We start from the raw sequence: 25,125 nt of genomic DNA, 5'->3' as shown, positions 1-25,125 counted from the left end.
CCAGACTCAGTCATGCCTGAAGCTACCTTACCCTTGGACTTTCCAGATATTACAGTCAAGAAATTCCCTTTATGCTTAAGCCAGTTTGATTTAGCTTTCTGTCACTCATCACAGAAAGAGTCTCAACATGTGTTCAGGGCAATGGGGATTGAGATATATGTTGATAGTGTATTAGTACAATATTAGTATTATATTAGTATAATTCCACTAATAATATTCTGAAACATTTCGTTATAAGATTATAGTCCTTGAGCTGCAAAAACTTAACTCTTCACTCCTCACCCCATCTTTGTGGTCCCTTCAAAGAGGTAATCCTTCATCAGCCTTTTCCTTCTCTCTTTCCCTTCCCCCGACACCAGCCTCCCAAGAAATTTGCATATTCTAGTAGATGTTTATGAAACTAATGCCCTTATATCTGCATTTCCCTCCTTTTGGAAGCAGCTGAGATGAGAAGAGCAGGCAACTCAGTTCCTATTTAGAAAATAATAATATGTAAAGAAAGAGACAGGAAAGTATATCCATTATAAGCTTTTTCTTTTTTTTCTTTTTTAGAATTGAAGCTTATGAGTTTATCTATGCCCACTATATTCATAATTACAATTTAATATCTGCATACAAAAGCTATGTAAAAATCCATTTTTCCCAAATATACAAATTTTCTTTTCAGAGAGTTTAAAACATTTTGATCACAGATTTCAACAGAGTTTTAGGCTGAAAGAAAATATTACCAGTCTAGCAATATCACTTAACACTGTTTGCAAAACAAATCTTCTGATGACTGTAAATCTTTTCCTATTCTGTAGTATTTTCCTGATTCACAGGGCATGAAAATGTTATGGGGGGAAAAAGGTGTTTTCTCTGAAGAAGGCATGGAGAACTAATTTGGCTCTATAATCAAATGAAAAATGCCAAGTTATTTAGGAAGAACCAAAAGAAAAAAGTGGCATAATGTCAGCTCATTCATGCCCTGGTATCTTCTATGTCAACAATGCATGTGTAATTAAGCAGAGTGTCTTCTTTTGTCTTACATTGTGCTCCATAATTTACATGACTATTATCTGCATCCTGAGGACGACAGATTTACATTTGATTGTCTTGTGCATAAGGTGGGTCAGCTTCAACTGTGCAACAGAAAGCCACAAACAGCGTTTTACCTGCACGATATTGCTTTTGAAGGCGGCATTAATTAATGTGGAAACACACTAGAAATGCACACTTTTTGCATTTGCAAACATTTATACAGCACAGTAAAAATTCTGTGATAAGGCCAAACCTTTTTTTCCCCCCCCAGTCTGTTTTTTTGTTTGTGTTTTTAATGTACTTTTTTTTTTAAAGATTAAAGTAAAATGTTTCAATTGTAAAAAATACACACCGGGCAAATCCTTACCTGGATAATAAATATCTACATCACAGTACAATAAAATTTCTTCTCTATAAAATTTAAATATGGATTATAGTCTATCACTATCAAAAGAAACACTATGCTAATATTTCCATATTATTAAAATAACAGGAAAAATTACAAGCTTATTTTAGAACGTGGTGCCATAGCCGGTGGAAAGGGCAAAGAGATTCAAATGTCCGTAAGCACTCCCCTTTTGGAGAGGAACTGTGGCTTGGTTATTTACTTAAATTCAGTTTATGAAAAAGGTTTAGCCTTACAAACGCTGGCTACATTTCAAAAAACCATAAGACCGATTTCATAATTTATGACTCATGCAGCAAAAGGTCAATATGACACGAATAGGTTAGAGTTCCGTAGAATAAAAATGTATCACTGACAATGACATGCTTTGAGTGTGCTCAGCAGTTGCGTGGAGCCTGAGTCTGTGGGGGTTGGGGGTTAGTATTGAGGAGGGGCCAAGGCTTGCACACCTGTTCACGGAAGAGCAATGAGAATGGCGTTGCTGGAGCAGAGCTGAGCCTGGTGGTCCACTCGATGACCATGCTGCCAATGGAAGAGGTGTCACTCGGGGCACAGGTGAGGGGACAGCACTGGGCTGAGGCATCAACACGGCAAGCGCGTCATTGAGGACTGAGGCTCATTTGACTAGAAAAAGCTCTGAGGCGGCACATGGTGTTTTGAGCAGAATCATAAAGAAGAAAAGATCTTACTTTTTTCACTATTTCTGGAAATACTGCACGTCTAAATTGAAGAGTAAAGTACACTTGAGGGTTATGAAGACACCCTCCCCACCCCACACCACTCATCTCGAAAAGTTAAGTGATTTATAAATAAGAATCCCAGTTGTACAGGTGTGTTCTCCTCTGCTGGGCTATCTCCCCGCTGTGAGGGGTTTCAATCAAGTCCACACTTGGTCTGAAAGTTCAGACAATATAAGAAAAAAAGTTAAAAAAATAATCCAAAGCAAATCCCTCCTAATCAAGTTTTATGAGATGGAGTCTTGAGATGCACTACGTACCTCAGTTACAGAAGAAACGAGTCACTTCGACCACTGGGGTCAGGAGCCTTTGAGTCCTTATAGCCTTTCCTTTCAACCTAAAGTACTTTAAGGCATGTCCTACTCAGCTTCAAGTATTCAGCCTTCAACAAGATTTTTAGATCAGCGGTTTGCCTGTTTAGGGCAATCATTCAAGGAGCCGAGGACCAAACATAAATTTATGTGGGGCTGGCTGGATTACTGTAGATAGACTGTACCATTTGGCCAATGCCCAATCATAGTTAATTGTCAAAGCATCCCAATGTACCTTAAGAACAGGCTCTGTCCATACATTCAAATCTGGGAGTGTCTGATGTACTGGGGAATCTCTGACAAATTGAGGAAACTTTCCCGGGACATCTTGATGCCCAAGGAGTCTATGAACCCTCCAGTGCCCACCTGTTTGCCTTCCTCTCCTTCCCTTCTGAGGGAAAGCTTGCTCCACACCGCAAAGCTTAGTTATTCTGGAACTAGAAGGTGATTGATGAAGCGGTCATGTTTGAAGGAGTAGTTCTTCAACAAGAGAGGGAGCTGAGATGTTAATAAAGCACAGACTTAAGGAGACGGGCTAGAGGGCTGTCTAGAGAGAAGAAAACCAAAAAAACTGTCTGTAGATAAAGTCAAAGCAGGTAATCTACCCAAGAACTTCATGTTTATAACTTTAATCTCTTCACCTACTTCCTTTCTCTGGTTAGCAAGTTCCATAGTGATGTTCTTTTTCCTTTTCCCCAGAAGCCAGTATAATTGTTTCAGTGCATTAAACATATCATTTTCCTCCCAGATTGTTTCCAATGCTGTTCATCTCCTTTTTCCAAGGCCATGCTGCATTTCTCTAAAGTTGATTAGTACGTCAAATTCTTATTTTGAATGAATACTAAATATACTTTTCTTAACTGTTAAGAGGGACATAATTTTTGTCTAATAAAGCTAGAAATTTGAATATGAAAGAAATAATCAAAAGAACCAGGTTCTCCCCCCCTTGAAATTAGTACAATATTAAGGATGGGAAGGATTTTAGAGTTCATGACTTATTCACCAGGTGAGAAAACCAAGACCCAAAGTCACAAATCTACAAGTCGACAGAGCACAAACTAGAACTTATGCACCCTGACTTCTGGGCCAATTAAAAAAAATTAGTCCACTTGGTTTTCACAGTGACTTTCATTCTTTTGTTTTTAGGTAAATCTTACTGATATGGCTTATTTTCCCCAATATTTCCAGGATAAGGCAGTACAAGGCAAGCAAAGGAATAGTTTATGACTACTATCCAGTGAAGAATGAGATACATTCAATTGCATGGGAATATTCTTTGCCCATTTTCTGACACTGAAGGGATCAAGGGTTACCATTTATTTTCCGAGCACAAGCTACTCCAGTGTTTGCCATTGGGGAGGAGGGCTGGGCAGGGAAGGTGAGTGAGGGTTCGTGTACATGGCGGCAGGACTGTTGAATATATGTCAGGGCAATGATATAAGAGGGACGGAGTGGGTCAGTCTTTGTTTAGCGACAGTCCAGCCTCAGAGTCAGAGGGAAAAGGGGACTAGACAGTATTTGTGAGTAGAGCAAAGAGCTTGAGGATCTAAGACCAGAAGGAAGCATCCCCAAACCATCAGTCCATGCAGGGGGCTCTCAGAACACGGCATTTCCTTCAACCCAGAATATAACCACCTTAATCTCTCCTTAGAATTCCTCCAGAACAAGTCTCAAATTTCAGCTTGTTCTTTCTCCTTGATTAGAAGATTTGATCCGTAGGGAAATCTGTTGTCAGCTTAGCAAAGATGCAATCAGGATAAATAACTTCAGGAGTTTGGGAGATGACAGATCAGATGTCATTGAAAAGTGATGATGCTTTGTAAATAGGTTTGATTTCTGTGGAAATTTTTCTCTGAGCCTAAGCTGTAAAGAAGCCTTCCTCCTATGAGGTAATACTATGTGAATTTTTGGAAACTGTTGAATCACTGACATTGGTGAAGATTTCTAATTTCTTTGGGCTCACTGAAGAAAATTGTTTTCCTTGTTGGTTTCAGTCAAATACCTGCCCATCTTTGAGTCACACCCTTGTATGATTTGAATTCAATCATACGATTATAAAAATTGATATTTTGGGAACAAATATTCCTGTACATTCCAAGTTATGCTGCTAGGAGAGAATGAAGACTGCTGAAAACATCATGCTCTTGAACAGATAAAAATTTGTTGAGACCTTTCCCTAGAAAGTTGAAAACCCACATCTAACCAAAGGTGGTGTGTGCCCTGCTAACTTGAGCCCTGCAAAAAGCAGGATTGGATCAAGATGACCATATTATGTTGATTTTTAAGGCTTCTTTAGTCTTCTGCTGTGCCATTTTGCTTGCTTGAGTCTCTGACCAGGGACAGATGGGAGCTGGTGATGGCTTGTTGCTGGTGAATTAATGATTGTCCCCACCCCCACCTCCACAACTGTAAAACCTTCAAAGCATTCACATCAAAGGACTGGAGAACAAAATGCAATAGTTACAAGTACCCGCATTTGAGGGGCAATTTCATCCATGTCTATGCCAAGGACTACCTTCTTTTATCCCCAAACAATCCCTCCCAACACAAAGCAACAAAGGAACAAACAAAAAAGAGCTAGGCAATGGAATGAAATGACACCCAGTAGTGCTGTGGGAATTATGAGAATGAATTCAGTCAATCTAATCTTCGAACACTTCCAAGAACAACGGGGGGAAGAGTTCCGTGGGGCATTCCACCTTCATGTGCAGGAAGCGGCTGGCATGGCAGGCTCCAATCATCCGCAGGTCTGTCACCTTCATCAGGAGTTTTGGCCAAAAGTGTGTCACGTGATGTTTTCGGTAATTGATATAGTGTTCAAAGGCCAGCAGGAAACTATCTTGGTATTTTTCTATCCTCTCAACACAGGCAAGCCCTGGGCGATCTGAGAGGAAGAAAGAAGATGGACGTTAAGTCAGAGGCAGCAAGGAGACTTGTCTAATTCAAGTCTTTTAGTGTGAAGTGGCCAGATCTGGGGACTTCTCGATCCTAGGAATGACCATAGATGTAACATGAACTCTGGAGCATAAGGCACCAAGATACTGGGGAGTGGCATCATTTATATGAAGGGAATAGATGCTTTGTTCATCTCTGTTTTAGACAAATCACCTCCTTGGCTGTGAACAGTGATGTCTCCCTCCAGGGTACCAAAGGAGAAGCCCTACCTGGAGGGCTGAAATACTCTGCATAATGAGGGGAAAGATTTTGAGTTTCTGCTGGCTGCCTGGGAGAGAGGGGAGGACAAGCATGGACGTGCAGAGATGGGGGAGATGTGAAAAGAGGTTAGGAACATCTCAGGAGGCCGGGATGCCAAAGGGGGAAAGTTGGACCCTAAGAGATTCCCATGAAGACAAAGAGGCACAATATCCAATTTTAGTTGTTTGCCAGGCTGTAATGACACTCCTTCCCTTCCTCTACACCTTCAGTAAAATTACTACGTGTGGCAGCCTTGTGTTCGTGGTGCCTTGGGAATTACAATGAAAAGAAAAGAGGACGTGAGCCATGCTAGAGTCACCCTGTGCAGAGAAGAGAAGAGTCACAGTGGGAAGCAGGAGTAAGGGGAGACCGTGATGGTGTCTGGGAAATCTTCCCAAGTCTTGGGAGGACCACTGGTTCCCACAATATTTGGGAGGCGACTCAAGGCAGTTTCGAGAAATGATAAAGGGGTGTCACGAGAAGGCTGGATGACTGTGGAACATCCAGGCTGCAAACACTAGGTTACAAAAGTAATTTATAAACCTGGATGAATTCCTCATTTAGCTCCAGGAAGTCCTACCATCCCCCTGCCCAGTTCTCCTGAGGGTGCTCTTTGTAGCTCTGATCAAATAAATTCACACTCCAAGTGTCCAGTTAGTGAAGTATGTGTATTAGCAAAAATCTAGAGTTCTGCTTAATCTGAAAGGAAGGATCAGGGCTGATGTCTCAATCCATCCTTCTGAGTCTAAACAAAAATCTCTGGGCTTTTGGACTCCTTATTTGGCTCAAAGTGCAATTTGTGCATTTTTATTTTGTGGTTTCCTTAATTTTTGACGATGCTGCTCTATTCACTCCCTCTCTCTTCCTCTTTCCTGTCTTCTCTCTTTCTTTGAGTGTGCCAGAAGAATTCTCCACAGGAGCCTTTAACTTTTGATCCAAACAGAAAATGAACATAATATTGCTCTGGATGTATTCCTTCAAAGGGAAAAAATAATCTGAATTTGTCAAAACTCTGCCCTTTGATGAGAGAGAGATAAAGACAAGGTGGTCATATAAATGATATAGAGAAGATGAATGGACATTTTGATGATGCTAAGTTGTACTAAACATGTTTATGAATAAACATTTTAAAGGTTAAAGACTGTCTTTAACTCCTTAAGACAAAATTTCTCAAAGATATGTCTTTTGGATCATTTTCAGTTTAGCTCTCTGCTTATCACTGCAGGACCAAGGGTCTTAGCAGTAGTAGTTTCTGGAAAAGTCTTTGAAGAAAAGGCCTAAGATATTCTGTAACAGAAATGCCAAACAAAACAATAGGGCTTAGAAGATAATACTGAGGAGGCGTTGGAGACTCAGAGCAGCTAAAAAATTGCCTTGAATCCCCCCTCCAGGAATGTAATTCCCATGTATTTAGTTCAATTTCTTTATTTTAAAGGACACTGAAGCCCTGCTAGAGGAGAGGCTGCATGGAGAAAGGCCTAGAGCCTTGTTTGATGTCTCAGCCCCAAACCTAGCCATTTTGGATGTCGGGTGATATGCTAAAGCAATAAATAATTGAAACTTAAGTTGTAGCCAAGCTATGAAGAAATTCTAGCTCTCACTCATGGTTTCCTCACACAGAACTTAATAAAGAATGGTGTGGTCCCTCATACCCATATCCAGAAAACCAAAAGGGAGTAGGGTTGGCTAACTATCATGAGGAGACTGGGTAGGCCCATTGAAGGTGGATCATTCCATATAATCTGTAAGATAGCTCTGTTGGTTCCTTCCCACTACTCTGGGAGACTGCAAAAAGCATCAGACATCTGACACAATCCTTCAGTTCCCAGTCCACTGGCAAACCCAGAATTCCTCGCTGAAGGAGAGTGAGCTGTGATTTTGAAGCTAAATGGGCACTGAAAACTCATCAAGTGATTTGAATCAGCACCAGATGCCTAGTAATGAGTCTGGGCATACTCACCTGAAGACATCAGCAGGACAGCCTGAAGGAGAGCTACTTCAGTGTCATCCAGGTTGAAAGAAGACAGCGACATGCCCAGGTCAAAGATGGCATCCGACACCACCCCTAGACCCCCATTTTTCAGCTGGCCCCGTGTCACTGCCATTTCCCCATTCAGGGTTAAAGTCTCACTTTCTGGGTCGTAGCGCACAGCCGCGCGAAGAGACATGATTTCCATGCAGCAGCCTTTGAGGAGGATGATCTGGTCTTCACATGGCAGCTGAAAAGAACCAGCCCACATCAGCAGAGAACAAGCGGACACATGGCAGGCAGGAACAACACTCGGCATCTTAGCGGCAACAGGAACAACATCCTGTGATTGACACTAGTCCCGCGCTCTTCCAGCCTGTGGCTTTCCCTTCCTACCTGGCTGCAGACTTTCAACAACCATTTCTCATACTCCATGTTGGTCTAATTTTCACCAACTTTAATCCCAGTAGTTTGCATTTCTTTTATGATAGACATAGAGCTCCAACTGGTATTACAGTCACTTGTGAAACTGATAATCCCTTACTCAGGGCTTTGCATTATAACCCAACTGGTAACTGCTTGAGAGCAGGGTTTATGTTAAACTTACCAACATTTTTGTCTTGTAGCTCTAATAGACAACAGCTAACTATACTGTTTAGCTGGCAACTGTGCTTCTCTTTGTTTTTTGAAGCAACTTTGCTCCTTGAGTCTCTTAAAAAGCACAGAGCTAGAAGGTAGCTTACAGACGCATGTTACCCATGAGGCCCTGGGATGCAAAAGCTTTGCCAAGCTCACCCTGTGAGTTAGGGGCAGAGATGAGAGATGAGAATTCAGACCTCCTGGCTCCTAGGGTTTTGTTCTTCTCAGTACCTCAGGCAGCAGAATGACTCCACACACTGGATCTTTCTGCTGGTGGTGTAATCTCATTTTAAGCTCATTCGGTTGCCCTGTTTATTAGGATTTGTGATAACATTAATAATAAACTTAAAAAAGAGAACTTTCCTAAGCAAAATAATAAAAAAATCAGAGTTTTATTTTCTGGAGGGGAAGAATGTTTAATTAAATGCCATTATCAAAATAGTTTGAAAGGCTATTAGCTAATGGGTGTTTTTGATGCATTGGGCATCATGCTACGATTTACGTGCGTCATCTTATTTAATCTTCACAGCAATGCAGTGAGGTAAATATTCTAATTCCAGTTTTATTTACAGATGTGGAAATCCAGGCACTGAGAGTTTGAGTAACATGCTTGGGGGTCACATGAATGTTTTGTGGGTGAGGCTAGGATGTGAAGCCAGATCTGTTAGAATCGGAAGCCAAGAGAAGAAGAGAATACACCCTTTTGAAGTACTTTGGATGTGACTAAGTTTCCATAAACAATGAAGATGTAAATTACACATAATTTCCCTCTCTTCATTAAAGCGGGTACAAATTCTTTTTGGGAATTACTGTCGGCAACAGTCGACTGGTTCAATTTAGGTTATTATACAAAACCGAAAGAAATATTACTGAATAACATTTAAAATACTGGGTCTTTAATATTTTTCACCAACTCGACCTAGGCACCTTACCATTTAATTTGAAATTGCTTAGCTTTTTCTACAGAATAAAAGTCACTTCATATTTGGTTCTGCAATCTGTACATGTGAATTCTCTCCTTCCACTTGACAAATAGAAATGGCAAGCAATAGAATATATTGGAGTATACGAGGAAGCCATTTGGTGTAAACCTAATTCGGCCTGACTTTGTTTTTCCCAAAAGGGCCTGACATGGCCATTGAGCATGCATTGTATATCTGCTTAAGCCTTTGCTATGTCCCACAGACAAGAACAAATGCCCTTAAGATAAAGGTGCAACTTCCCCCTACATTGGCATTTCCTTAAGGATAAGCATCTCTCCCTAGTCTAGGAACTGATTGCTGCACTCACCTGAGACCACTCAGCTTGAGACAACAGATCTGCCACCCTGCTGTGTCTACCCAGACAGCCGACCTACTACCTTCTCTGTCCATCAATCGCTGTGCTGACAGAGCAGTTTTGTGACTACTGTAAAAGGGACATTTCAATCATATGTGAAACATCCTCTTTGAGAGTATATAACCACTCTGTACACCCCAGTTCTTTGGTGCCCTTCTTTCCTTCAGGAAGGAAGGCCCCGGGCTATGGTCCTCACATTTTGGCTCAGAATAAACTCACCCAAATTTTCATTTATAGTTGGTTATGGATTATTTTCATTGACACACTCATTGAAAAAAAAATGACCTTGATTTGATTTATTTAGGTTCTAATTTGTACTCCTCAATTACATGCTTGGATTCCTGACCTGAGAGTATGGTAGGAAATAGGAAACCCAAGCTTGGATGGATCCTCCACAGGGAAGATGGAGAATTGGCTGAAGTGGGCAGAGGCTGGCTTTAATGCCTAGGACAGTGGTTCTGACTTCAGCCCCATCAGGATCACCTGAGGGCTTGTTAAACACACATTGCTGGCCCCACCCTTTGAGTTTCTGCATTTCTCCAAGATCCCAGGTGATGCACATGCTGCTAGTTGGGGACCCCACTCTTGAGCACCACAGGCATGGAATAGCAAAGAGAAATTTCTAACCACATCAAACCATTTATTATTATTTTTATCTGTAACAAAGTATGCAAACTTGGGCAGGCCCATCTTTGTGGCCACGTCTGATTATAGGTGAAGTAGAAGTTTTCTTTTTAAAACTTCCTAACTGTTGATCAGTTCAAATTTAAATTCAAGTTGAATAAGTATTTGTCAAGGATCACCAACAGTTTAAAAACTAGGCCAGATGCCTTTTCCTTTAAGACAGGTTTGTAGGATCCTGGCGAGATTTGTTTCAACACGTGAGCAAATAAACTCTTAGTCACCTGCCAAAATTCTTTCATTGTGAGAATGCTCGAAGAAAGGCATGACAGGCAGAGATGCAGGGTTCCTCCCACAGTCTCTTCCTGTCTCCTTAGGAGAACAAGACTCAGGTTGATTGGCAAAGATGACAGTACCCCGCACTCTATAAGTGGTCCTTATGTGTGTTTTTGGCAGCTCTTCCTGCGATGATTTTAGATGGTTTGAAGCTCTAGATGTCCACCAACCTTGTCTGGTGCGTTGGCATGGATCTTAGCAGAAAATACCGTGAGCACAATTTGAACGGCAGATGCATCAAACTGCCTCTGGCAAGAAACCTCTGGCTGTTGAGACCACCAGGGATCTCCACCCACTTCACAGGTAGCTCAGGGGCCTACACAGTTCATTTCCCTCTTTGGGGTTCCAAAGGGCCGATGAAAGGCAAAGGTCCTCAGGAAGCAAAAAACACCAGAAACATACGCATCTCTGCTATAAAAGTTGTGGAAATTGATAAAAGAAACCTTAACTAAAGTGGAATTAGGAAGGCCTGTAGGGGGAGCTCTCAAGCTCTCAAGCCCTATCACACATCATCAATTACATCAAACAGGAAGAGATGGACGATTGCATCTTGTACAGGGAGTAAAACTACTTTACTATTGAAGGAAGATTTCTCACCCCACCGGACAATAGCCCAGCCAGTGAGAAATGCTGCAGCTCAGCCAATAAGCCATCGCTGCCCTAAACTGTTACTTTCTCCCATTGGACTTTCCTTTAGAAAGGCCCCACTCCTACTCCCCCTTTTTCTCTCTAGCACGCACATCCTGAATTGTAATTCTTTTGGCTCTTCCTGAATAAACTCATTATGAGGATAAAATAACAGGCAAATTTGCTTTTTAAGTTGACAAAGTAGCTCCCCCCTGCTTTTTTTTTCTTTTTTTGCAGTTTAGAGACTACAAAATATCAAGGTTGAAAGAGAGATGGAAGCTTGACTTTGAAGCAGTCTTAAACTTCTGAGGGACACTTGGAGAAGCTTGATACAACCCATGCTTGAAAATTCCGTGTTGACCCCTCATCCCTGCCATGGACATAAGTGCATGGTGTGTGTGTTACTGGTGGTGCAGATGGATTCTTTTCTCTCTGTCTTTAACTGAAATCTCTCTCAGGGGTTGGCTTACATGAGCTTTACTTTTTTTGTGCTGAAGAAAATTGGCCTTAAGCTAACATCTGTGCCAATCTTCCTCTGTTTTGTATGTGGATTGCTGCCACAGCATGGCTGCTGATGAGTGGTGTAGGTTTGAGCCTGGAAACTAAACCTGGGCTAGTGAAGTGGAACACGCTGCACTTAACCAACGGGCCACGGGGCTGGCCCCTACATTTTTTAAAAGACATTTTTGGTGGGTATTCAAAGGGGAACACATGACTGGCAGGCTAGCTCAAGTTGTAGGGGTAGCAAACTCAATACAATTCCTTTTTGGACATCAAGGACTAGGGGATGAGGGGCACAGCCTGGAGAAAGAAAGCCAAGAGAGGTCCAGGAAAAGACTCAACCCAATGAACAAAAAAGAAAGATGGTACCTAGAGTTGACAAGAATGAGAGGAAACAAGCAGTCTTGGTGCAGACATGAGAGTGTATACCCTCCTTGAGGGCCTTTCAGCAACACATATCGAATGCCTTAAAAGGCATCTATACCTTGGTTCTTAAATTCTACTTTTAGAATTTGCCTTTAGGAAATAGTCAGTGTTGTGAGCAGGGCATAGGCACCAGAATGTTCACTGCAGAATATTTATATTAGTGAAAAATTGGAAATGAATTAAAGATCCAGTAAAAACAGACAGCCTAAATTATGATAGATCTATTCTTTGGAATACTATGAGGTCATCAAAAATTATTTTGTGAAAGAATACTTAAATGATGTGTTCTACAGTTGAGGGTAAAAAGCTAAGTACAACAGGGTGCTGATAACGTTCTGTTTCTGTTTCTTGGTGCTGAATACGTGGATGTGTTAAGTCTGTGAAAAGTCATTGAGTTACACCCTTATGATATGTACTCCTTACTCTTTAATAAAAAGTTAAAAAGGCAGTTTTATAAATAGAAAGAACATTATGGTATAAATTATATTAATATATTTCATATATATGTATGTGTGTATATATATGAGTGTGTATACACACATGTATTTGAAAAAAGACTGCAATAGGCTCCAAAATGTCAGCAGTTTATCTCTTAGTGGTGTTATCATGAATCATTACCATTACTATGCTTTATAAATCTCCAATAAATAGGTATTTTTTTGAAATAGCCTCCAAAACTTTAATAAATGTTAATTAAAAAAAAAAGATGGTAAGAGGCATGGAAAGCTCCACACCAAATACAGAGGTCAAAGTTCCTTCTCCAGGACTTATGGGTTCCCCTGGGGGTGGGATATGACGTGGTTCCTACTGCAGGGCTGCTGGGCCAGCACATCAGGAAGCCCGGCCCTCACCACACGGAAGCCGGGGTAAGAGGGAGGCATCCCCTCTCTCTCAGCTCTGTCTGGGGGTCAGATACCTGTGTCCTGAAGCCCACTGCTCTGTCCTTCTGGGTCTGGCTTTTGCAGAGGCTCAGAACTAGGCAATGAGAAGTGTCCCCATCAGTGTCTGAGGTCTCTCAGACTCTAGCTGGGCTCGCAGTATTGCAAACTCAAGGACACAAGTGAGCTGGAAGCCAAGGCTGGACGGAATCATTACAGGTGAGGAGACTCAGTTTCTTTCTAGTGAGACTAGATTCACTCCTCCCTTGGGTAGCTTATGTAAGAGGCTCACAGCAGGATGTGGCCCTCTCTATTTGCTATCTTTCTGGGTCTCCTTGGAACTGTGAAGAACAATAGATTGGCACCTGGTGGGGTTTTTCAAAGGGAAAAATTCTCCAGAAAACATACCCACAGAAATCAACCCTACTTGATTCAAAAAAAAGGAAGGTAGAGGCAGGATGGTAATGTAACAGCAGTATTAACAGCTAACATTTGCGGACTACTTATGACCCAGGCACTGTCTCAGCACTTTACATATATTGTCCCATTTAAAAATTCCAACAGCTCTAAGAAGTAGATACTATTATGATTCCCATTTTAAAGATGAAATAACCAAGGTTTGAAGGCATTTAATAACGTATCTAGGATTCTTGCCCATGCAGCTGGCTACAGAGCCCACGCTCTCAGCTACCACACAATAGGACTGCTAAGGTTAGTGTCTCAAAGGGAAAGTGCGAGCGAGCCCTTGCGGGGGAGCTCTTCAGGATGCCTTGGAGGTGGGGCAAGACAAGGCGAGCATATATGAAAAGAGGGAAGATTTAAGGAGATATTATGATCCTTGCTCTGTGAGCAACATTTAACTTATTCTTGAGGATTAAGAAACAATCGCATAGCCATCTTGCTGGAATAAGTAGTGGAAAGAATATAGACTTAGACTCAAACTATGGCCCACGTTTGGATAAGTTAACTTAATCTCTTTGATCTTAATTTTCCCCAATTGTAAAATGGGGCTAATCAGAGCTATCCTGCAGATCTGTTATAAGGACTGGATTCAATGTGGGCAAACTTAAGCATGGTAACTGGGACATCATAGGTGCTGAATGAACGGAAGGATTGTTATCATACTTCCTTGTGCCTGGAGTGGGTGGGTGGATAGGATCTTCATTGACCCCACATGGACAAGCTAATGAATGGTGACTGAACAGAGAATGTGGGGACATAAAAAGGAAACAGGGTGCATTTTCATTTTGTACTGATATTGCTTTCATATGACTAAGTCCCTCCTAATTAATATTAAATTATAAATGATACTCAGTATTCCTGGAAATTGATGGAACTAAAATGAAAAGTAATGCAGAAGGAAAAACAATTTCCTCACCTCACAAAACATAGGCAACTTTTTGGCAAAGTCCACCACTCTTGTAATTGCTGGTGTGATGATTTTTGTAAAATGGCTGAAGGCTTCCAAGTCAACCTTTCCACCTTCTGGGGCATTTACTATTGGTGCTTGTCCAATATCTTCTGGCTAAGGAGGAGAACAAGAAAGATTTAAATGAAGAAGTTGAAGGGATCTTTATGTATCATAGTTCTCACAGGGCAGAAAAGCTCTTCTGAAATGCATACTGTACAGTGTCCAGTTTTCACATTGTTTATTAACAAACTGTACAGTTTTCACATTGTTTAGTTCTCTGAGCAAAGATATATGTGTTGGCCATTGCTTTAAGAGGCCCCTGTGATAATGTTCACAGGACTGTTGCTGCAGGAAGAAGGAAAGAGGGAGAGAGAGAGAAAGGGGGTGGGTAACAACAGGAATTTGGGTTCTGCTTCGGAATGCTCAAAGGGTGATACTTATGCCAGGTGACATCAATTCTAGGGGCTCTTGGTGGCGTTTTCAGAACACTGCACCTTCTGGTGTGTGTCTTTGTGTGGGAGGTGGGCACAGTGTGGGCAGTGATGGAGGAGCCCTGGCAAACAGCACTCTGGATTCATTCTTGCTTCTGACCCAGCTGCCGGGGCTCAAAGTTCCTGTTTGCCCGTCAGACTCCAGCTGAAGGAAGTCTCAGCAGGCTGAGGGGAAGATCTCTAGGTTGCTGATAGGAACCGAGTTGTGCAAACCTGGCAAACTTTAGGGCAGAGTAGGGAATTCACTAGTAGTCAATGTTCCCAGGGGACTTGCAGTTCATTTGCCCAAGAACAATCCATGCCCTTGCCGCTCACAGGGTGGCATAGCAGCTTGGGTGTCACCTGGGGACTTGTTAGAAATGCAGAATCTCAGTCCTCTCCACAGAGCTACTGGTACAGAATCAGTATATTAGCAAGGCCCCCAGGTGGTGATGCTCACCTTAGGCACCCCGATGTCCACTGGAGCTACCTAGCTCCTTAGCCCGGCGTTCCCTGACCACCACGGTGTGGCCTCTCTCATGTATCTCCTGTTGTCACCAGTACTTCCTGCCAGGAACAGTCCTCTCCATTGCCCTTTCTTGTCATTGTGATAATAATAATCACCATTTGTCTGTGGCCGACAAGCGAGCCAGGCCCTTGGAGCGCATGATCTCAGGTAGTTCTCACACAATTCCTGATTGGCAGATGAGCAAACAAGGGCTAAGGGAGGTTAAGCACAATCCCTTGAGGCCAGGATTGGGCTCTCAGTCACCCAGACTCCCACACAGCAATCTGCCAGGAGCCACACATCTCCCCCTTGCTTCCAGGATTTTACACCCTGTACACTTTTGACACCAGGGGGCAGAATTCCGCTCCTTATTCCTCCTCTTGCCAGCCTCTCCCATTGTCTTCCAGGAAGTTGTGAATGTGATGAAAGGGATCAGAGACTCAGGCCCCGCCGGATGGTGGCCACCTTTGCGTAGAGCCACAGTGGACAGACAGGAACTTGGCACCCAGGAGTGGGAGGTGGGGGAGGATGGGCAGAGAAGGCCAGGAGGTACTGGCACTGTGAGCAAGTTGAGCAAGACTGAATCCCTCACTTGCAGAGGTGAGGGCACTGCCAGTGACACAATTGTGGCCTACGGCTGTGGTCCCCAAACTTCACTGTGCCTCACAGTCACCCGACGGCTGTGCCCTACCCCCAGAGTTTCTGATTCAGTAGGTCAGGAGCAGAGCCCGAGAATCTACATCTCTAACAGTTTCCCAGGGCGTGCCGATGCTGCTGGTCCAGGACCACACTGTGAGAACCTCTGGGCTAGTAGTAACCATGTCCAGCTCTAAGTAATCCAGTTACCATTTTGCTTCCCACATCTCCCCTATTACTGCTCACATCTAATTTTCAGCACGAAGAAAAGCAAAGGATGATTCTTTCCCTCTCTTGTTGCCAGGGCACTGGGGTCAACAGGAGCAGCTGAGGCCCTCCAAGGGTGTGGTAGGAATCATAGTTAAACCCAGGGGAGGATTTTAAAATATATTACGTAACAAACTCTGGCAGCATTGACCTTCTTTTGATTATCCAGTAGGTTCTTCTGTTTATTTTATTCGACTTTTTTATTGTTTGTTTTGGGGGCAGTGAGTGGACAGGAAATAAACCTGGTTTCTGTCGTGTTTTCATAATCAATGGCGATGTTTGGGGTAACGGTTGGCATGGCAAGCCCGTGGAAGGCTACTGATCGGCTGGCTTTCCGGATGCAGATGCAATTAATGGAATAATCACATGCACAGCTTCCCTCTCTCTCTCTCTCTGTCTTTCTCACGTAGACTCGGCACCGGGGAAAGGTTCAGCAGTGCCTCCTTTGGGCACTGATGCTCCCTGCATCCCTCAGACCTCCTTGCTGGTCTTTATAATCCCTCCCACCCCAAAATGAGGCTAATCTCACCTGCCTTGTCCCCTTCACAACTCTGTTATGAAAATCAATTAATAAAAGGAATGTGGTCACACATTAAAAAAGGTAGGAAGTTTTATACCCACACACATATGGATACACAAATACACACACACATAAATGTAGGGTGAACTTTTTTAGAAATAAAAATAAAGCAAAAATATTTGAATAGCAATAGTTTTGGCCCAGTAGATCTAATAGAGCTATTGATATCCACTGATAGATCTAATCTGATTTTATTGAATAGTATTCAGTGTCCCTTGAAATGTGGTGGGTTAATATTGATGTTAATAATTTCCATTCAACTTTTGGGTTCATAGGGTCTTTGAATCACCATCTGTGATACTTCTGAAGGTTTGAAGAAAAGGAGGGAAATTATACAAGGAAATATGGCAATTTTAATTAAAATTAAACCCCCAAATGTAACAACCTCATAAGGTTTTCTGTTGAGAAAAATAAATTTCAGGGTAGGAAAAAAATTTACTTTTAAGCCTTTGGGTATTTAATGGAAAATACAATTGTTAGAAGTAAAATTATATACAAAATAAAAGCCTCCTATCACTAAGGTTTATCTCCATAAAGGATCTTGGATACTAGAAAAATTCATATAGTCTATGAATTGACCCGACTTAACACATCAGGTATGAGAAATTAAAGTTGAGCAATGAAACTTTGTGACTTCCTGAAGGTTTTTCAACTGTAAGGACAACACATCATTTGCTAAAATATTTGGTGGATGTGAAAAATGAAGAAGAGTAAGAATATTCAACATCAGTTGAATCTATTAGAGATTTTATTTAGAGCCAGTCGCTTTGTAATCCATTACATGAAGTACATTTGCTCCTACCACACATAAGTGTTTACGCACACAAGATCAAGCTCAGATACCGGTGATAAGTCTCTGGCTTGCAGATTCACCAGTGTGAACTGTGGGGAAAGTTTGCTTTTTGTCTCTGAGGATCAAACTGCCTTAGCTTGCTCATGGGGGTGCTTCCAATTCTCATTCTGACTTTCTTCCTCCCTGTGTACCCTAATGACCTCCTGAACCAGCCCAGATGACCTCTTCACATGTCCTCCCCAACTTGCCTTGCACTTTTCCATTTTGGGGCTGCCTTCCCTTTTGACTTTTGCTTTCTCCAAAGTCCCCACTTCCGTCTTATCTCTGCCAATTCCAAATCCGACCCAACTCAAACTCTAGCTTCTCCTTGAAGTCTTTCTAGATGACCTCAGTTTGAAATGATGTCTAGCTCATCTGCACACACATGGTGGCCCACGTACGTCACTCATATGGCATTTAGGCATTTATTACTATTACTTTTTATTGTGGTTATGTTGGTACACATCCAAGATATGGACTTCTCAAGGGGAGGGAATAAGCCTTAAAAGTATCTTTGCCTACTGTGTAGAAGGCATTGGGCCAAATGGTGGAGGATAGGATGCTTGTTGGTTGAGCGAGTGAATAAATGTATGTTCTTACATGTACTCAACCAATATTTATTAAGCATCTACTATGGGCCAGGCTGAGATCTAGATGCTGAAGTAACAGCAATGAATAATGTAATCTCAAGGAATTTTCATTGTAATGAGGGAAGATAGACAATAAAGAAAAAGAATACTTTCATGGAAGAATTTCGGTTTGTGATAAGACTGGAGGTAACATGATCGTACATGGGGGTCAGGAGATAGGGTGGTCAGCCAAAGCCCTTTTGAGAAGTGATGAGTGAGCTTTAAGTTGAAGAATATTAAGAAGGCAGCCTTCCATAGAGCCAGAGGAAGGACACTTAAGGCAGAGGAAAAAAAAACCAGTGCAAAGTCCCAAGGCCAGAAAGGAGGCTTAGGTGGTTACAGCCCAGAGATGGCATGAAATGAAGGATGGAAGGCAGGCAAGACAACCATGATGACGGGGTTGTGGGCCATGGAGAGGAGAGAGGTTTATTCTAAAGGCAATGGGGCACCACTGAAGGGCTTTAAACAGGGGAGAAGCGTGATGAGACTTATGTGGAGACGGGATGTGGGGAGCCAAAGGAAGAAACACGCATGCACAGCAGTGGTTTGGGCAGGAGCTGAAGTGGCTGGACCATAGGGAGGCGGTAGAGATGGAGAGAAGTGGAAGAATTCAAGACATATCTTGGGAGCTAAAGATAGGGATTTCTGATGGACTGGCTGCGGGGTGAGGGACACGAAGGAATCCAGAGTGTCTCCTCTGGGGCAGTGGAGGGGGTGGAGGGAGATTCAAAATGGGAGATTCGGGGTGTGTGCAGGTGTGGGCTTCACCCTGGCTCAGCATTAGAGGAGGCTGGTGTTACATGATCGAGACAAATTGGCTTTCTGCTCTGACTGCCTCGTCAGTGTTGTTCAAGGTGGGTAGGAAATGCTGCCAGTTGACCTCTTTGCAAGTCGCTGGCTCAGAGCTGAGGACTTCTTGACTTGAACCTGAAGCTCTCTGGCACATGCAGATGGGATGGGGCCAGACAGGGTTCTTCCCTTCCTGTGCTTGATCACTGGGTGTCTTCCCGCACCTTTGCAAGGAGGGGCAGGAAGGCCCAGACAAATGGTGATCAGAGGTCGCTGGGCCTTGGTGCACTACTCCAGGCTCTCCCTTTCCCTGGGGTGAGCAGGGACAGGATGGGGAGGGTGATGGTGGTAGGGATGATGCACATAGTAATCACTTCCGCGGTCGTTAAGGCTGCGCCGGGCATGTATATCTTACTTTTATACCATTTGGTAAGCACATAAAAGCAACTGAGCATTAGACAGGTGAAGCAACCTGCCCAAAGTCACATAATTAAAAAGCAACAGAGGCAAGCACTGAACTCAGGCTGCTGGTTCCAATTTCCATGCACATAACTTCTAGGCTACCCTGCCTTCTTCTGATGCAGCTATAATAATTTTGGGTGATAGAAGCCTTCCTGGCTTGATTGCCCTTGTCTTGTGACCTGTCCACACACACCACACATGGCCAAATCACCCTTCTGCTCATGCCCCTTTACTGATGCTACCTCAACTAAGAATGTGTGAAATCAGCCAGCAGCTCTACCAGGGGAAACTAGGGCAGGCCTGCCCTGGTTCTGATGGTCACATTTTATACTTGGGTGGAAAATCCATCCAAAGCCACACTTTTGCATGTGAGCTCAGGGAGCAGAATAATAACACATGTCAACAGACAATAGTGTTCTTGGTATGGGCTTCACTCCAAATGGAAAGTCTCACCGCTCCTGGGAGGTGTAGGAGTGAGTTACCCTTGGTGGAGGGACACTGCTTTCCCTTTTTGGCATCAGACGCTCCTTGTTCCCTTCTCAGTCCACATCTACTTCTATCATGACTGTCATCACACACCAATTGTTGGCGGTTAAGTTGGGCACTTCTGTACCATCAGAGAGCTGAGTGGATTGAAGAAAACTAGAGAATTACGTGATTTAAATGCTTCTGGAAGTAGTTTTAAAGAGTGGCTTTAGAGTTAGAGTCATCCCTTGGTATCCATGGGGGATTGGTTCCAGGACCCTCTGTGGATACCAAAATCCCTTGTGGATGCTCAAGTCCCTTACATAAAATGATGTAGTATCTGCACATAACCTATGGACATCCTCTCTATCCTTTAAATCATCTCTAGATTACTTGTAATACCTAATACAATGTAAATGCTAAGTAAGTAGTTGTTATATTGTATTGTTTAGGGAGTAATGACTAGAAAACAAAGTATGTACATGTTCAGGACAGATGCAACTACGGTAAGGCTTTCTATCTGCAGTTGGTTGAATCTGCAGATGTGGAACCTGTGCATAGAGAAGGCCTGTTGTATTATGAAAATCTGCATGGCTTTTGCAAAAATTTATTATTTGCCAATGACTCTTATTTTCACAGACACAAATATAGATTTAAAACCTGAGTCAAATCACCAGTCTTTATTTCTGACTTGAGTCCTGGTTTTAGGGTAAAAAATGATGAAGAAGTTCCTTTTGGGGAGTAAGTTACTTACCCATTCCAGTTAAATGAATTCTTTTAGCTTTTAGGACAACATATAATGTTTAATCTCTTATGATATATTACTATACTATTATTAATATAATAGGCCTCCTCAAATTTGTTTTCAGAACAAGATAGGCCATCATAACATAAAAATAAGTGAAATAATATGTGTAGCATGGTTGTAAGAAAAAAAAAGGTATCAGCCACACAGGAGATGCAACTCATAATGTGTAGAAGCCTATTCAGCACATGGATACCATTGAGCAAAGCTGTCGTTAATGAAGGATTCTTAATGTCCTTGCAGGAATAATTCACCCCTCAAAAGAGTGACGTTTTTATCCTGAGCGTCAATACTCAATTGGAGTCACCCTTCTTTAAGGGGTATGTGTAAATATGTAAACTGGCTGAGACACAGGGCCTAACTGTACTGTCTCTGAGAATGGGCCCGTGGAACTCTAGGTTCTGTTTAACAATATTATCAAGTTCTGTTCTGGTTATCTACTGCTGTGTAACAAACTACCCCAAAACTTAGTGGCTTAAAACAAATGTTTACTCTCTCTCAGGGTTCTGGGGATTGATGGGCTTAGCAGGGTGGCTCTCACTTGGGGTCCCTCAACAGCTGTCATCAAATGGCAACGGAGGCTGGTGTCACCTGCAGGCTCCTTTACTCGAATTTCTGGTGCCTAGGCTGCTCCACGTGGTCTCTTCACATGGCTAGCTTGGGCTTCCTTACAGCACGCTGGTCTCAGGGTACTGAGACTTTTTTGCATGGCAGTTGGCTTCTCTTAGAGAGACCAGGTGACTTCCCTCTCCAAGATAATCAAGTGGAAACTGCAAGGCTCCTTGTGATTCAGCTTTAGAAGTCATTCTGTCAAAATCTATTGTCTAAAGGAATCATAGACCAGCCCAGATTCAAGGGGAGAGAGGAACAGACTCCACCTCTCCATGAGAGAGAATGGGCTGTGTCTACAGGGAGGAAAGAATCTAAAGGCAGCCATCTTGGAGAAAAACTACCACAAGTTTCAACCACATACGTGATAGACACTGAAGTGACAATGCTGAATGGAACACGGTCTTTCCCCCAAGGAGATGCAGGGGTGATCCCGGGCATAGACGGGGACTGGCTGATAGAAATGAAGTTCACTGTAGGGACAGACAGGACAATGGAGGCATTCTGAGCTCCCCCAGCATCTCTCTAAGAAAAAAAATGGCGTGAAGAAGCAGTTATTTGTATTTGGATCAAGAAGGACAATTTCTTGAACAGATCAAGGATCTACCTATTACACCTTTCATGTCAGCTCCCTAGGGGGTGGGGAGATTGGTAGGTAAACAGTTGCTCTGTAAATGTCAGCTTCCTGAAGAAAACTTTTTTGTGCCCAGATAATCTCATGGCTCTGACAAAAAACAAACGGCAAATCATTCTGTGCCATACCTTCTTTGGTTCTTTCTATAGATGATTAGACTGATGAAAACTGTTAGGAGCCTTTGAGTTAAAGGTGCAGACCTGGTTGGTTTTAATTACTAGAAAATGTACTATTTTTGCTGAAGAGACTATGAGGCATGAAGAGGTCTGATTATATTTGACCTTATAGAGTTGGTTTCTCAGCTTTCAGATGCAGCTCATATGTCACCTCCTCAGAGAGACCTTTTATGACCACCCTGTTTAGCAAAGTGAAGTCTCTCCCCACTTCCACTTCACAATCACTCTGTCCCATTACGGTGCTTATTTCCCTCACGGCACTCACCACTACCTGCATTTATCTTGTTTGTTTAACTCTTATTGTCTGTCTCCCTCCACTGGAATATGGCTGAGTTATTCACTTCCTGGCACATAGTAGCTCCTCAATAAATGTTTTTTAAGCTAAACAACAAATCTTTAGAATCTAGAAAGAAGCACTTTAGTGACCACTGAAACTTGTTTGGTTAGACTAGTATCCATTATTTTTTACAAATAAAGAAAATCAAAGTGCAAAATTTGCTAGGAGAAGTCTAGGATGTGTCTCAAATCTTCCACCTTCCTTGAAATTCAACTTGGTCCCTACTCTGAACTCAGTCCTGGAAGTGGCTTCCACAATGTCCATTTATGGTGGACATACTCGGGGAAAGGACAGATTTAGGCTTGGGGTTAGGCAAGACTCTATCATGCTGTGCCCCAAATACCTTGGGTTAGAATTGATCTATCTATCTATCCAGAATCAGTGTTTTCTAATTTCTGGCAGATATACCAGGGTAGGGCTGAGGATGCAAGATCAAGGCACTAAGAGGCTGCCCTTCGAAAGACTTTGCATCTTTGGAAGGTTCTTCGAGTTTAGCAGGTGGCCAAGTTGCATAGTGTAGTGGTTCAGAGCATGGATCCTGGAGCTGGGATGCATCCACCACCACTACTTACTAGCTGTGAGAGCTCCCTTAACTTCTCTGCCTCACTTACCTCCTCTGTAAGATGGAGATATTATCATATCTACCTACACGGTTGGCATAGGGAGTTAATGTATGGAAAGCACTTAGAATAGTACCTGGCACTTAGCAAGGGTCATCTAAGTGTTTGCTAACATCACTCTTAGTGAAAGCCAACAACAAAGTGTGTTAGAACTTGATTCATTACTACAATGAAAGTAATTGTTTGAGAGAAGGTGGATTATGGGTAAGCTTTTTCTTTCTAAAAATTTCCTTTAAGGTTGTTGTTATACTGTTTTCACAAAAAAAACTATCCCATTATAACGGTGATGTTGAGGTGCAAGGACAAGTATACCACTACACCTTCAGATGGGAAGGTACTCGAATGTATCCTGGAGGTACAAATAGACCCACTGGATTCTACTGCTGGGATTCAGTGAGGTGCTCATAAAGGGTTCACGTCATAAGCCAAGTGCAGGGTCAGTCTCTGAGATGGTCAGACACCAGCTGGTGGTGGGATTGGCAGTCCATCTGGTGAGGTGGGCTAAGAGCCTAGACTTGGAACCAGAAGACCTGAGTTGGCTTTTGGGCCTGGATCAGCCACCTTCTAGTAGCATGATCTTGGGTGAGCCCCTTAATGCCTTGGGCTTGGTTTACATATCTGTAAAAGGGGAATAAAATTTCAGCCTACCACAAAGCATTGTGAGGTTCAAATGAAAATGAATGGGAAGGACTTTCACAATGGTTAGTTTTTATAGAAACATCAAACATCCATACTCCAAGGGCCTGGAAAAGCCTGTTTTCTCTACATACCCTACCCCCATCCTTGTCTTCCTGACTCGACATCATTTATTTTAAGCTAAATATTTGACTTCTATTGACATAAAGATACATTCGAGATATGGGACACTTCATTTTAGGGCTAATTGTAAAGGGGACATTTTGGAGTGAGTTTAGAGGAATAAGTACTTATATAAATAGGCACATGAGGGAAGAAATAGGTATAAAAAGGCAAAGTTGGTAAAGAATTTTTTTTTTTGAAAATTTTTTTTTTTTTTAGAGATTTTATTTTTTTCCTTTTTCTCCCCAAAGCCCCCCAGTACATAGTTGTATATTCTTCGTTGTGGGTCCTTCTAGTTGTGGCATGTGGGATGCTGCCTCAGCGTGGTTTGATGAGCAGTGCCATGTCCGCGCCCAGGATTCGAACCAACGAAACACTGGGCCGCCTGCAGCGGAGGACGCGAACTTAACCACTCGGCCACGGGGCCAGCCCCAAGAATTTTACTAATTAGTTCATCCAGGGCTGGTCTTGCTAACAGCAAAAGCAACAGATAATGTGACCTAAGAAGCTGCTTTAAAATTCAGTGACTCACTGGCAGTAGATAGTAGGAGTGAGCTTTGTTCTCAGAAAGACCTGGATTCAAATCCTGCCTCTCCAAGTTACTTGACTTCTCAGAACTGCGGTTTCCCTATCAGTAAGATGGGGGCAATTGCACCAGCATCCCAGGGTTATGAGGACTGAGTTGAGGTAGGAAATGCAGGGCAGGCGGCCGATATTCAGCTGTACCGGGGAGCCTTACCAGAAATTTCCGTTTCTGCTTCCAGTGGCTGCCTTGGGCATTGGTGGCGACATGGGCTTCGGTGACGGTTTTGATGAGCTCCCACTCCTCGTCCGTGGGCTCCGGCTTATGCCCGATGGATTTCTGCAGCTCTTCCCGTCGTCTCTTCTCCCGGTTCTCCTCTATCAGCTTCCTCTTTGCCAGCCGCTTGCTGTCATCCAGTACCACTGGGAGAGGAAGAAAGTGAGACAAAACACAGATGCTCCCCAGACCCAGGGCAGACTGCACATCCTGGAGCCTTAAGGGCAGGGACCACTGAGGCACAGGTGGCTCAGTGGATCCCACAGGGTGGGTCACACTGGGGCATTTTCTCCC

General features: G+C 42.9%; 1 protein-coding gene across 39 annotated transcripts in view; it reads right to left on the bottom strand.

Moving 5' to 3' along the window:
• Positions 1-517: 517 nt before the first annotated feature.
• Positions 518-25,125, bottom strand: part of THRB (thyroid hormone receptor beta) — a 361,404-nt gene continuing 336,796 nt past the window's right edge. For 28 of the 39 annotated variants that reach the window (XM_023620846.2, XM_070239024.1, XM_070239027.1 and 25 more), the window contains 4 exons: positions 24,772-24,977; positions 14,383-14,529; positions 7,630-7,888; positions 518-5,358 (listed from right to left, as the gene is read on the bottom strand). In XM_023620846.2, the coding sequence (XP_023476614.1) occupies positions 5,117-5,358; positions 7,630-7,888; positions 14,383-14,529; positions 24,772-24,977 (854 nt within the window). In that variant the 3' untranslated portion in view covers positions 518-5,116. The remainder of the gene's footprint in view (positions 5,359-7,629; positions 7,889-14,382; positions 14,530-24,771; positions 24,978-25,125) is intronic. The other 11 variants (XM_070239042.1, XM_070239037.1, XM_070239035.1 and 8 more) reach the window with 1 other exon arrangement.

This window comes from Equus caballus, chromosome 16 (genome assembly GCF_041296265.1).
Source record: "Equus caballus isolate H_3958 breed thoroughbred chromosome 16, TB-T2T, whole genome shotgun sequence".
Taxonomy (NCBI): Eukaryota; Metazoa; Chordata; class Mammalia; order Perissodactyla; family Equidae; genus Equus; species Equus caballus.
Note: the sequence above shows the minus strand (reverse complement) of the source record. Positions and strands in the feature narration are given on the sequence as shown.